We start from the raw sequence: 13,708 nt of genomic DNA on the forward strand, positions 1-13,708 counted from the left end.
AAGAGAATCCATCAAAAATACAGCAAACAAACTGTCTGCAATGGAATGTCTTTTTTATTGGCAGTGCATGATTGATTACAATGGCAACAAATAGAGAGAGTCGTCATACAGAGTCTTTCCCAGACAGTGTCTTCCACTGTGCCTTCAGCATCAGTTCTTGTCCCACCCGTTCACAAAACCTGACAACGAACCTTCCACGGAACCACGTGTTCACCTGAATACTCAGAGCAAAACGCTTTAGATGGGTACACAGCACACAGGCATCTCACTACTTTCCTTAGGCAGGGTTTGGAGAAGGCTGATACTCGGCAAGGCTTACCTGTGGGGTCTGAGAACTCTTGGAGCTCGGGTACCTGGGGCGGTAGCACAGGTGGCTCAGGTAACTTCCCAGATCTCAGCATGTCTAACTCGGCCTGCAGCTCTCGGATCTTCTTCTTCAGACGGATGCAGTTAGGGCAGAAGGAGGTGGTGGGGATTTCATGGGAGTTGCCCTGCGCAGAGGCCAGTGACAGCTCAGTTGGGCTGTCTGCTTTCAGAGACAGAGGCTCTTCTTCCTCGTCTTCAAGGATCCCCACTTCTTTGGCAGAACTAAAAGAGGAACCATGGGGGATCTTCCACTCCCCTTCACTCCGGTTTCTGCCGAGGTTCAGGGAGCTGTGCTGCATGGCAGTGCCACACCTCTCAAATATGTCTTCAGCCTGGTATTTAGATGCTGTTCTGATGGAAAGTGGTGTACTGGTTGCTAACTGGTTCTCTTCAAATTTGGTAGACTCCAATGAAGCCTCCAGGACGTCTTTGAAGATGAGGTCAATCTTTTTTTTCTTTGTTTGGGGGTGAGATTCCCCCTCGTCACAGCTGCGCTTGTAGGGGCTCTTCCCTTGCTTTAATGTCGTGAGCTGGAGTGGCCCCCTCATATCCTCTTGATTTTCCACATTCTTTTCTGACTTTTCCCTCTGTAACCTTTTGTCTCCTAGAAAGGAAAATGAGGGGTGGGGATTATCACCGGGAACCGAGCAACATCCCTCAATCTAAAACTTGAATGAAAAAAAAAAAAAAGAACAAAAAGGTAGGCTGAATCCCTGCAGGTCTGTACATTGCGTTATAAACCAGGGAACTGATACAACTCAGTGGAAACCGAGGCTCGCGAGAGGAGGAGCCCTGCTAATGGGCACGTCCGCAAAAACAGAGACAGTCCTGGGTAGCCACAGTGGAGTAGGACCCACACGCTTTAAAGAGAAGAGAAACTACAGGCAGCCTGTTTAACCTGGCGGTATAACCAACCTGCGGTGGAAGGAGCCTATGAGGTAAATCACTGATCATGGTGGAACCTAATGCCCAGAGCCCAAATGCCATTTTGGCTGGCTGGAAGACCTGTGCCTGTTTTGACTTGGTAAAAGGTATCGAGTGTACAGCAGTGCAGCGAGAGATTCAGACTGTTTCACAAGAACCCCAGCATCTGTGCACGCCACAGCACAAAGGTTGCAAACCCCTTTACTCTCTTTCAGTTTGGAGGCTGCTCCAGAAATGCAAAGGCAAAGGAGTAGAAATAACTTGCACTCTTAAAGCCCAAGGTACGCATTGTCAACTGAGCTACAATGGGTGTATGCCCTCCAAGGATGGGATACCTAGCTTGTGCCAGTGGAGTCTAAGAGCATGGCCATTCAGTGATTAAAAAAAAACACAAAACACATTATAAAAGCAACCTCATACAAATTATTAATTGCTTAAAATAAAGGGAATAGCCAGATTTCCTTACCTGGAAATTCAAAAGACGATAGGTTTGGCTCAATTTCCATCATTCTTCTATCTTGTAAATAACTTCAAGCATTGATGGCTTCCCAAACAAGACGCTGCTTTATGCTGCTTTTTGGTTTTGTTTGCTTTTAAAGTGTATTCATGCTTTCATAAGAGTTACGGAGTAAAAGCTACTGTTCCCTCTCTAAGGAGAGCAATGCTAAGAATGCAGAAAAGATGCAAGACTCAAAACAGTTAGAGTAAGGCACCATAAAAAGGGTTGGCCTGCATGGCAGGGGTCTGTACTGGGTTTGATGCTGGCTGGGAACCCCAGACACTTCTTGAGGGAATCCATAACAACAGACCTTGTTTGCAACACATCCTGTTGGAGAATTTCTAAGGGCAGAGCTTTGGGTCTCTGTCTTAACATTTTCTCTGTTATGGACTCCAAGAACTATTGGCAGAGGTAGGGTTTTAGAGAATGGATCCTTCTTCTTTCTCGGTGATTTTTCCCCTAGCCAACTGAACGATTTGGCCCTATGGAAAAGCCAGAAATCACAAGACGATCCCTCATATTATTGGTATCAACTCCAGTGATGAGGCGGGTCAGAAACTACCGATAGAAACAAAACCCAGGAACCATGTTACTTTTTGTGAGTTAGTAAAGCTTGCGACTTCACTTTACTGGTTCATCTGCAGGGAATTTGGAATCTTTTAAACAGGAAACAGCCCAGCAGATTTTTGTGCCCTTCTCTGATCGCCCCCCCAGTGCCCTCCCAGATGAGGCTGCAATGTCTTGCAAGTCTAGCAGTGGCCCCAAGTGATGCTCCATTTTAACAACGCTTCTGTGGTCCTCTTGCGAACACAGCCTGGAGCCCAGCTGGCCGCAGGATGGGCTCACTAAGATGTCAGGAGTTTTCTTGGACGGTATACACAGCCACCTAAGCTTCTACCCAAGTGTGAGGCAGGATATGGCAGGTCCTGAGGAGCTCAGAGGCAGATCTTCACAGCACTCATAGCACCGAGCCAGCTGTGTTATCATTTCAGCTGACACAAACCATGGCACCATGATGAATCAAGACTAAAGGCAAGTCTGTAGGGCAGGGCTCATAGCCTTGGAGCCCCTCCAGACCAGTGCTGCAAAACAGCTCCTCTCAGGGCACAGTCTGTCTTTTGCAGCCCTTTCAGAAAGTACTAAGCCATCTGGACAGCTAACATCTGCATGGGATGCAGCAAAACCACTGCAGCATGTACCTGATCACTCAGTGATTAATACGGTCATTAACAGAGAAACGCACATTCATACCAGTGTTAATTCAGAAGTGGGAATTGCCCAAGCACGGCCATCAAGATGTAACACTGCAAGTGCATAAGAACTCCAAGGTGATGGAGGACAACCAGCTTTTTCAGGACATCTTGTCCACCCCATGCTTAAAGAGGAGACACCTTTTACCAAGTCAAGGCAGCAACAGCAGCTGTGTAATAATATACACGGGAATTTTAATTAGAAAGTTATTTTTAGTGTGGCTGCCCCTCCGAGGCCCTGCTGTTCTGTGGCTAGGCCTGGAAAGAAATGCCCTTAATTAACTTCAGGTCTCAGCATTGTACAGATGAATAGATGCATTAAGAATTTTTGCCTTCCTCTAAAGCTTCCTGTATTGCTGACATTACACTGACCTAAAGGACCGCTGGGTTTGTTCCAGCATGACTATTGCTAAGATAAGATAACAATTTTTATCCAGGGAAGAATCAATCTGACAAGTACAAAGCCTTCTGTACGTTGTACAAGCACTCTAAGGTTGTAAGACTAAGGAGCTGATGTTGCGCCGATCCCAAATTATCTTTCTGAAGAAAGAGGAGATAAATTAAGCCAGGAAAATGGACATACAAACACACCAAGGAAATCTCTCTTTCATATGCACGCAAAACCAGCCAGAGCTCCCTTCAACAAGCTGCTCACAGGAGCCAGAGAAAGTGGTATGTTCAAAGAAAAACCCAGCACCTGTCTCTGGGACCACCAGTTTGGCAATCCTCAGGCCAGAAAGTTTTGTGACAGGGGAGCTCTGTGATTCCTGGGCTTTGTATCAGGCCCTGGCAGCACACAGAATATACAACACAACACGACACAACACGACACAACACTACATGGCACAACACAATACGACACGACATAACATGACAGAACAAAACACAACACAACACAAATCTTTCTTTCATGATTCCACGACAGTGTTTACATCGTCCTTCTTGTGCAGCAACTTCCATCCACGGCACGCAGAACTGGGGGCTCTTGCCCAGATGTGAGCTGCTTGTACAAGGGCAGCTCTCCTCGCACAGCCTGGGCATTACCTACTTCACCCACTGCACTTGGTGCAACAAATGTGGCGGCCAAAGGGGACTGGGGAAAGGGTGGAAAGAGACTCACCTCTTGTGAGATTTCTGTTGATGGTCTCCTGGGACATACTGTGCAACCGCTTCATGTAGTCCTCGCTGTACCAGACCCGCAGCTTCTCCCCAGGCCGGATGTCACGACAGGCACGGAAGTAAATCCTCTCGCTGTGCTGGAAGGCCATCAGGTTCTGTTCCCTCTCCTCCCGGGAAATGATCACATACCTGCGGGCGAGGTGACAAGGCAGGCGTGAAGCACGCATTTTCTCTCCTGTGCCCCCCCGCCCTTGCACCATGACGACAACCATGATGATGCTGGAATGACCTTCAGAGAGAGCCATCGACACAGCCAGACTGGAAAGCATGGAGTTATACGCAATGGTGTGCAAAGTGCCAGAGATACAGGACAACGAGCATGGACACCCAGGGAGCACTAAACCAGTGAGTCCATTTCTGCTGGGGAAGCGACTACTACACTGTACATCTGACCTGAAGGAGTATCTCTACTAGTAATGGTGATGCAGATTCTCACTGGCAGAAGATTCTTTGCCTAGTGATGGAAACAAGGACTTCTAGATTCCCTACCAGCATTTCACATCCCAGGGCCTCCCTTGTTCTCAGGGGCATCCTGAATATGGCTGGGCCACTCTTCTGGTCTCTTCCCCAACATCATCTTCCTTTTAGTGGAAACCAGATTTCCTTGCTTCTCTCCTCTTGGTCAAGCAGAATTGAGATAACTTAGGAGAGAAAGACAGACATCCAACATGCACAGGGGTATTTGCTGGTAGTCCAAAAGGAAACCAAGGTCGTGCCAGTACTGGAAGATTTTGCATTTGGACATTCAGCACTGAAAGTCTAGGGAAACATTAACTGCCTGAAATGCCAGCACTGTGCTGTGGGGATCTCCGAGCAGTGCTGACAGAAGAGTTGCTTTCTGAGCATGGGGTTTGTTTTCCAGATATAAAATGTTTAAGTTTCAGCTCAGTAGAAACATACTAATTCACCACTCCAACCAGCTGTCCCCCTGTGTAACTTGGTAAGATAGAGATCTATAAGTAGGATCATATTATTCATCCTTACACTCCTTTTGTTGTTAGTGGAAATGAAAAGGCTTGGTAATAATGGCTCTAGCTGCCTCTGTGCACAAGCTGACAACAATTGCCCAGGACTAGAAGACCTGAGCGCAGACTGGACTGGTTCACAGCTGAAAGCCTTTTCCTCTTGTATGCCATTTGCCTCAGTTATTCACCACTCCCTGCTGCAGTGACACTGATGGAGATGAGCAGTGTGTTGCTACTAGCCCTTGCCCAAACGTTCCCCTCTAGCTCACAGGCATTTCCTTGGCTTAAGGAAGCTGTCAATTTTTCTCTGAATGCTCTTTTTTTCTCTGGCCACGTGCATGAACAGATAAAGACACCAGCCCACATGCATGTGACCACACTCACCCACACAGATAAGGTCATAAACTTGGTCAAACTTCCCACAAAACACAGAAAATGAGTCGGCAGTGTCTCGGACTGCCCAAGGCTGCAGCAGTTCTGGTTTTAATGTTAAGCAACTGTGCATGTGCCTGGAATCAGCTGCATTTTTCCCAACTGTGTTACCCAGGACGGTCTGCAATCTTCAGCAATTATTTAAACAGGCTCTGACATTGCCAAAATAAGCCAAACATTGACTTTTATTAACTCTTATTTTATGTATTTTTTATGACAAAACTAATGAACCTTTAGACCACTGGTTTATGCGTTTGAGAAGGAGCAGAGGCCTGGAGCAGTGTGGTGGGAAGGAAGACCAGCAAAGGTGCTCAGCTGCTGCTGCCAGGCCGACACTTCTGGATATTAGTCATCACAAAAGTGGTGGTGGTCATCCAGACAGACCTGCCACCGCACCCTGAAGATGCAGCCATTTGCCGCAGTCAGTCTGATGCACTGTTGCGTGGGTGATCCTCAGAGATGCTCTCCCCCATGCTAGCAAAATGCTGGGATGCTTTCTAGTGGCAGCAAAGGAGAGACCCTGCAGCTCATAGCTCCTTAATGCAGGACCCAAATCCCCACCACCAGTGGCACTGAGGGCTTCACAGGGCAGTGGCTAGCAAGGCAGGTCCACCCCATGTCTCCCAGCAATGAGGGTTAGAAAAATTCTCTAACACATCACTTTGTACAGGGAGGGGAGAGACTGGGTAACCACTCCTCACTTTTCTTATGAAGTATTTTATTAAGCATTAGTGTGCTTTTCCTGCTGGCTCTCCTCCTGCCCCTGAGCTCCTCCAAGGTTCTGCCTCCGAGAGTCTGTCAGCGCTGCTGGCCAGCAGTGACTGGCACTGGAGATTTCACTAGGAGAGATTAAGGAAGCCTTTAGCAGACAGTTGTGGAATAATCCGGTCATTAACACGTTTCTTCGTGGCTGCTGGCAGCTCGGAGCTGGTTTATGTTGTGAGAGAGAAAGGTTGTATCCACGATAATTTCCTGAGGTAACATGAATGCGGATGAGATCATCCACAAAGACAAAATGCTTTCCAGCCAACGCTGCCCAGCCCTGACTCCAGCAGCCCCAAAGGCACAAATTACACAGGTTAGGAAGGATTGCATAAAACTCAAATTCCAGCTGTTGGACTAAGACGCCCAGTGCTGCTGCACATCATGGTTTGAGCCACTCCAAAACCCCCAGTCCGCTCAGCGAGGCAGGGCCACAGGCTGCCTGAGGAGAGCCTGTGCCCAACACGCAACTGGTACTAAGGCAACAAACAGCCTTTGTTCAGACACCTGGGACAAAAATGGCACTGCTGTCACAGAGGGTTTCCTGTGGGACTGTGATCCCTGGAGGAAGAGCAGGGATGGGACCACTGCTGGGGCAGGCCCAGCCATCTGGAGCTCCAAGCAGGACACCTCATCTGCCCTGAGGCACAGACCTCCCATCCACTTGAGCCCTGGGATGGACCAGGCTCCCGGCGAGGCTTGAGGCCAACAGAGTCTGCCCAGGCTGCTCAGGACCAGCCGCTGAGACAGTCCTGGCACCGGAGGAGAGCATCTACGAGCTCTACTTGCTGCTGTGGGGGCTTGGATCAACCTCATAGCCGGCAGAAGCACAGCTCCACAGGGGCACCTGCCCCAGCAATGACTATCCTCATTATCGTTTATTCTGAGCCATGGCCCTTTTAGGAGGCCAAATGGTCACGTTTTGGGATAGTCCACTGAGCACACTTAAAAAAAGTCAAAGTATTTTTTGGCAGCCAGGGCCTCTTCCTCCCCAGCCTTAGCAGCAAGGCAATGGGAGCAGCTGGGAGAGACGGTGGGGTACAAGGGAGACCTTGCAGCCAGTGGCTCAGGCTTCTGCTCCTCTCCCAAGGATTTGCCCCATGCCTTCCCCCTCCCTGCTGACCCCTCCACTGCTCATCCTTTGGCCAGCCCCAGCGATGCTCTGCTGATAGCCTGTCATCACAGAGTACCACCAGGAAAAGGCCACGGGTCTTTCCAAAGTCAAGGTGGGGCGCAGCACTGTGGCGGAAGGTGCAGCAGGAGAGCTGCTAGCAGCCCAGGCAGGCACCATGGGGTGCCACCACTCAACCACCGCCCCAGCTCTCTGCTGCTGAGCACTCCTGAGGAGACTCAGCATCTGTGACGGGTACGGTCTGGAGCAACGTGTAACATGTTCAGGCAGAGATTTGAAGAGAGAAACAAATGACTCAACAGCAGCTGTGTTAAAAGTGTTATATATTTATTGTAATCTTAACAAAAATACTTTGAGAGAGAGGATTTTTCAGCATGGACAAGACATGGAGACAGTGGGGCTGAGCACAGCAGTTTGCTTTAACACGGGCACTTACTTCAACAGCCAGTCAACATGCTGTCTGCAGGAGGAAGTATCCTTTGCGAGCCAGTACAGAAAAGCCATTCCACCAAGGGGTCTACACAGGGCAGGCAACAGGTCCCCAGAGCTGGGCCAATCTGTAACAGTCCACAGAGGAAACTGGGGGAGAACTCAGTCAGTCCATAGTACAAGGTCCCTTCTCCAGACCAGAGCCCAGCCTCTGGGGGGTTCTACGAAGGTTGCAATTCCTGCGCAAGGACAACAGGTTCTCTCTCTCTCTCTCTCAAGGCATCTGTGCAGGCAAACTGTTGGCAGCGATGATGCCAACAGCACCCCTAACTCCCTCTAGCGCTCAGCACTGGCGGGAGCCTCCTCCTCTGCTGACCTGAGGGTTCCTGCATGGAATCCCCCCAGACAACATCAAAGGAACTAATCCTATCAGTATATCCATGGGAGAACATCAGCAGGGACCAATTATTATAAAAATATAAAATACTACCTCTAATATATAGCAGCAGCACTGTATTGACTCAGAAAGCCTTTAAAACTTATCACCATTTTTCATTTCTCTGTGATTCATATTATTAGATCCACTTACACCATTTTCCCCAATCTTCCCTTCAACTGAAGAGAGACTGTGACTTTTGCAGAACACAAACGGTACAACAGAAGTAGAAGGACATCCTCACAGGAAGGTAAGTGCCCTGGTCTGGCGCCAGCACTATGAGGAACTTCCTTTGCATGAAACCGAAGTGGGTCATTCCTCAGAAGAAAGGAGGTCTTTCTTTTTACCAGACCTCTACTTTCTTGAGCAAGGGCCTTTTACCAAACCACTAAAAATAAATTATTTGAATTAGGATTACAGAACAATTAAGAAGAAAAAAGGAAAAGAACATCAGGAATGCCTGACACGGGAGACGTACAGTCACCTTCCCATCAGAGAAGCTAGTGCACTATTCTTTCAAAGGATAGGCCAAAAGATTGAAGAAGATCCTTCAAGAAGACATAAAATAAGCCATCCTTCTGCTATTCTGTGCTGCCTATGTTCCATTCCTGCTGAAATTTATACAGCTTTTTGGCTAAGCCTGTAGCCCATGTTACGTGATGATGGGCATTCATGTTAACTTGAATAGTTTTCAGCAACCCACCTCTCCCCACAATAGAACAGCCCAGAGAGCAGTGGTGTGCTAACTGTGTGTGGATAACACCTGGGCCCTCTTCCCTGCTGAGGCACGACACGATAATGTCCAGATTTATCCAGAGATGGGGGCAGCACAGTAGGTGCGGACGTGCAAATCAAGCAGAAAACAGAGATGCTGTAAAAAAGCTGCCACATATGTTATCACCACCTAAGGTGACATTATTAAAGACTAGTTTAGGAATTGGGATGGTACATGGAAACCTCATGCAGCACTAAAGCAATTAAAATGTTTAAACAGTTCTTTCTTGCATCTCTAAGGGAAAAGGAAGCAGTATAAAACCAACATGTTCAAGAACTTAAACTATACAGCTGGGACTTGGGGTTGTAAACTCTTCATGATAGGAGAACACAGTACATATTCCACCCTAAGTAATACTGAGCAAGTCCGAAGTAACTGTACTGAAGTTGACAGAGTTACAGTGACACAAAACCAAATTGTTCTTGAGGTCAGAAGCAGGCCCTGTATCTTCCCTTGTTTCTGTGCAGTCTCTCACATTTTGAGGAGGGAGAGGTGATTCAAAACTAAAGATTACAACATGCAAGAAAATAATATGATACAATTTTGTTTAAGAGCTGTCATATTACGAAATAACCGTATTTTAAGTGCAATTGTGAAAGGTAGGTGAGGGTTTCAGATAGACTGGAGGAGACAAAGATTAAACTATTTGATATAAATGCACGTGGTATTGCAGCATCCAGGCACATGCCATAGCAGCCCTTCTCAGCAGTCTAATGCCACACAGGGCTCAAATCTTTTCTCCTGTCATTCTGATGGCAGAAAGTTCTCTCATCTTTGTGCTTTCTTCCCTTCCCTGCATATGCTTTGCTTTTATATACCTTTCCCAAACCTATGCCTAACAGTCACAGTAAGCCCTGAATTGCCCATTATTGCTGAACACAAGATAAAAATAATGAGCAATAAATCTTTAGAGCTGTAAGGATGCATCTGTTAGTTAAGACTCTGCAGAGTGCATACACTAATTCACAGGAAGATGATGGGAAGGTAGTATTAGGGTAAATTTGTGGGTTGATTGCAAGGGAGCTCTCTAGGACACTGCCTCAGTAAATAATGTTTCACAGGCACAAAAAGAGATCAAGATAATGATTTCCTACTATATCTCTTAGCTTACAGAGCATTTAAAGCATGGGGAAAACGGTGAAATCTCCTAATCTCTATGAATAGAAAGATGCCCTACATCCCAAGCTCTATAAGGTCTGAGATTCCTCTTTGCCACTGCAGAGGGACAGCACTACTATTCAGCTGCCATAATTCACAGTGCTTTGTTAGATGTTAGCTGGGGGATGGATGGGTTGGGGGTGGCTGTTGACCTTCCCCACATAGTACTAATACACACGTAGAGGCCATGTGAGCATGCAGCAGCTCAGGACAGGGCACCCTTCTTTATATGAAGCAGACTAAAAATGGTGTTTTCTCTTTCGTGACCTGGTAATCCGTGCAGGAGGAGTCTGTTTTGAGGGGGTTTGATTAGACTCTGCACTGGGCTCAGGGGCTGGTTTTGTGCAAGCTGCTTGCAGAAGAGACCCCTGCATGACACTAGGACCCTGTATCCTATGAAAAGCCTGGACCCCATCACGGATTTCTGATAGGGTTTGGCACATCTGGCCAACCTGGCCGGTGAGGTCAGCCATCTTCTGACCGATGACGTGCATGCTCTCTGCCATGTCCCTGTGAATAGCCACCAGCTCCTGGCAGAACTGCCTGAACAGCTCTGTCTGCTGCGAGTGGGAATGAAGAAGCTGGCGATCGAAGCTGGAGAGGGGCGGGCTCCTTGTGCGGGGGCGTGGGGGTCTGCAGGACGAGGAGGTGCGTGGTGATGGACGGTGCAATTCCTGCCTTTGGCTGATAGCTTCTGAGTGCTCTGACGAGGAAGAGGTGTGGAGGAAGGAGGGCCCAGAGAGCTGGCTGACTCCTGCACTGGCCCTCTTCAGCGAGGAGGAGCAGTGTTCCCGAGAAGTGCCTGGCATCTCTTCATCTTCGTCAGCTTAAACAGAAAAGGAAGCATGAATTATTAACGTGAAAACCCTCACAACTCTGACTTCTGTTTCAAGGTATCTCAAAGCATGTGGAAAAAGAGTTCCCCCCCACCCCTGCAGCCTGTAGATGCTGGCGCGTAACTCAACATGCACACGCTGCAATGTTAGCAGCTGGCTGACAAGCTTAGCCACAAGAGGCCTGAAGAGCAGGCAAACCCAGCCAACTGAGGAGGAGTCCAAGCTGCCATGGTGTCTTCTACATAGCATTATTCACTACTAGAAGATCAACCAATTTCAGACCATAGCAATGACTCGCTTTCTGCAAAATCACAACTAGCTAGAACACTCCAGTATTTTGAGGAGACAAAGGTGCCTGGTCTTTGGTTGAACCTCAAAATACCCGACACATTTAGCTCCTCATGCCAGACCCCTGCACCCATGTTATTTCTTACATCCTCCTCATCAAGAAAGACACAGATGTAACACTTGCTGCTCACAAAGTCTGTACTGCAAGGCCACTATGTGGCTTGCCACCACTGAGTAAGGTGAACAGGCAGTCAGGCATAGCAGCAACAGGACCTCGTATTTACCGGGCAAGCATACTTGATGCAAAAACAAAATCAAAGCAAAACACTACCAGAAAGTTCTTGTTAGTCTGATAAATATCTAGTGATGTGCCAGTTCATGGGTACAGGCATGCCAAGTATAAGAAGAGATGATATTACAGTTGTTGCAACTGTCCACTATCTCCTTGCAACTGTTGTTGCAACTGTCCACTAGCTCAAGCTGTATTAATTTTACCTCTGAAATAGCACAACTGGCTTCCAAGATAGATACAAAGAATGACCAAGTCCCACTTCATCAGTACTTGGAAGATTTTCGTCCTTGCATTCCCACTAACAGTGTTACTTCAGATATGAGATAAGACCTAACATGATAGGACAGTGCCATCCGTGATGTATTAGTTGGCCTACTTCCAAGAAGTTATCTCCTCTTTCTCTCCTGTGTATCTCTAAAAGCTCACAGACCAAGAAGTTTCCACCACCACACAAGAAAACCGTATATATGCAACTGGGGAAAGACTTCCAAAAAGCAGCTCGTGGTTCAGCACTGGAAGGTATCCGAGAGTAGTGATGCAGGAAGATTAACTTAGAAAGCAGGGCCAGTAGTTTCTCAAAAAAGAGTGGAGAAGGGAGCCATTATCATCTACCTTTTTCATAGCACTTGCACTGAGCCTTCAGACCACTAGTAAGAAACCACTAGTGGCCTGGCCTCATGCCACAAATGGCAGTGATCACTGAGCTACACCCAAGAGCCCTCTTGGAAGGAAGATGGTTACCATGCAGCGATCCATTAGTGACGGGCACACGGCTCACAGCTTGACAGCTCTGCCGTTTTACTGGGGTGCATGCAAGATGAAGAACTCCTAATCCTTCACAAATGCTCTTTCACAGACTGGAGGCAGTTGCACTTCAACTACTGCTGTTCCCTCACTTGTAGGATTAGTTCAGGCTTATGACCTGTTAAGAAAGCGTAATCCAATGTCTACCCTTTGAAGACAGAATAGAAAAGTACTAGATAAATAGATAAAGAAGATGATCTTAACTCAGAAACAACCTTCTCTCAATCCATCTCATCACCCCACGATCACCAGAGCCTTCCCTTGAAACCAAACACTGCAGCAGGACCTGGCTTGACGGGCAACCCAGCACCTCACAAAAACACACAACGCTCCTCCAGTGTCAAACTGAGAAAGGCAAGCATAAGACAGAGAGGTGTTAAGGCAATGATACTTACAGCTTGTTGACGGGCTGTCAACCACGTCCAGATCCGCTCTCCGGAAGCCGTGCATCTGGCGTGATGAATGCAGCGTTGACTCGATGGCTCTCTCGTGGGCGGTCAGGACGATGGCCGAGGGCCGCCCCTTGCTGCTGGGGCTAGAGAGGGACCTCTGCATGAATGCCAGTTTGTCCTTGGTCCTTCTCTTCATGTCGTCCCATCTGTGTTTAATGTCTTTTACAGACCTGGGGACCTGGCTGACTGATGTGATCTGCCTGGCTATGTCTTCCCAGATCTTGTCCCTGTCAGCATGGGATAGACGCATTGTCTCCCTCCCAAACAGCATGGCTTCATTTCGGGTCACCTCAGTGACCAGAATGTCCAGTTCTTCCTTGGAAAACTTGGGCTTCCTCTTTCGTTCAGCCATGTTCCTTGGGTTGAACATCCCACAAAGCACAATTGGGTAAAAGGAAATCAGCGCAAAGTATCCCCCTGCATCCAACCACTTGACCAGTGCTGCGTCTGGGCTGAGGAGTTTGGTGGGATCCAGCTCCCCCCCACCCTCATCAGCCTCTCAGTTTTCCCTCAATCGCACCAAGAAAAGGCAGTCGTTTTGTTTTTAAGAGGCAATTTACAAGCTTGAAAAAAAAAAAAAACAACGAAAGACAAACACCAAGCGAGAGCAGTGTGAAGGAACCTTCTCAGATTAGCAGTTAAAATCAAATTTTACACTTAGCCTGATGCCCTGGCTCACACAGGAGAATTCAGTACAGCCTCATATCACTTGCTGCAGTTTGTATACAG

At 47.7% G+C, this 13,708-nt stretch overlaps 1 protein-coding gene across 5 annotated transcripts in view; it reads right to left on the bottom strand.

Annotated features, from left to right (window-relative positions):
• Positions 1–13,708, bottom strand: part of PRDM11 (PR/SET domain 11) — a 47,521-nt gene that overhangs the window by 9,471 nt on the left and 24,342 nt on the right. For 3 of the 5 annotated variants that reach the window (XM_080592528.1, XM_080592527.1, XM_080592529.1), the window contains 2 exons: positions 4,160–4,347; positions 320–970 (listed from right to left, as the gene is read on the bottom strand). In XM_080592528.1, the coding sequence (XP_080448654.1) occupies positions 320–970; positions 4,160–4,347 (839 nt within the window). Of the gene's footprint in view, positions 1–319; positions 971–4,159; positions 4,348–7,815; positions 11,134–12,922; positions 13,336–13,708 lie in introns of those variants that run through there. The other 2 variants (XM_080592531.1, XM_080592530.1) reach the window with 2 other exon arrangements.

Source organism: Anser brachyrhynchus, assembly GCF_964034855.1.
Source record: "Anser brachyrhynchus genome assembly, chromosome: 5".
Taxonomy (NCBI): domain Eukaryota; kingdom Metazoa; phylum Chordata; class Aves; order Anseriformes; family Anatidae; genus Anser; species Anser brachyrhynchus.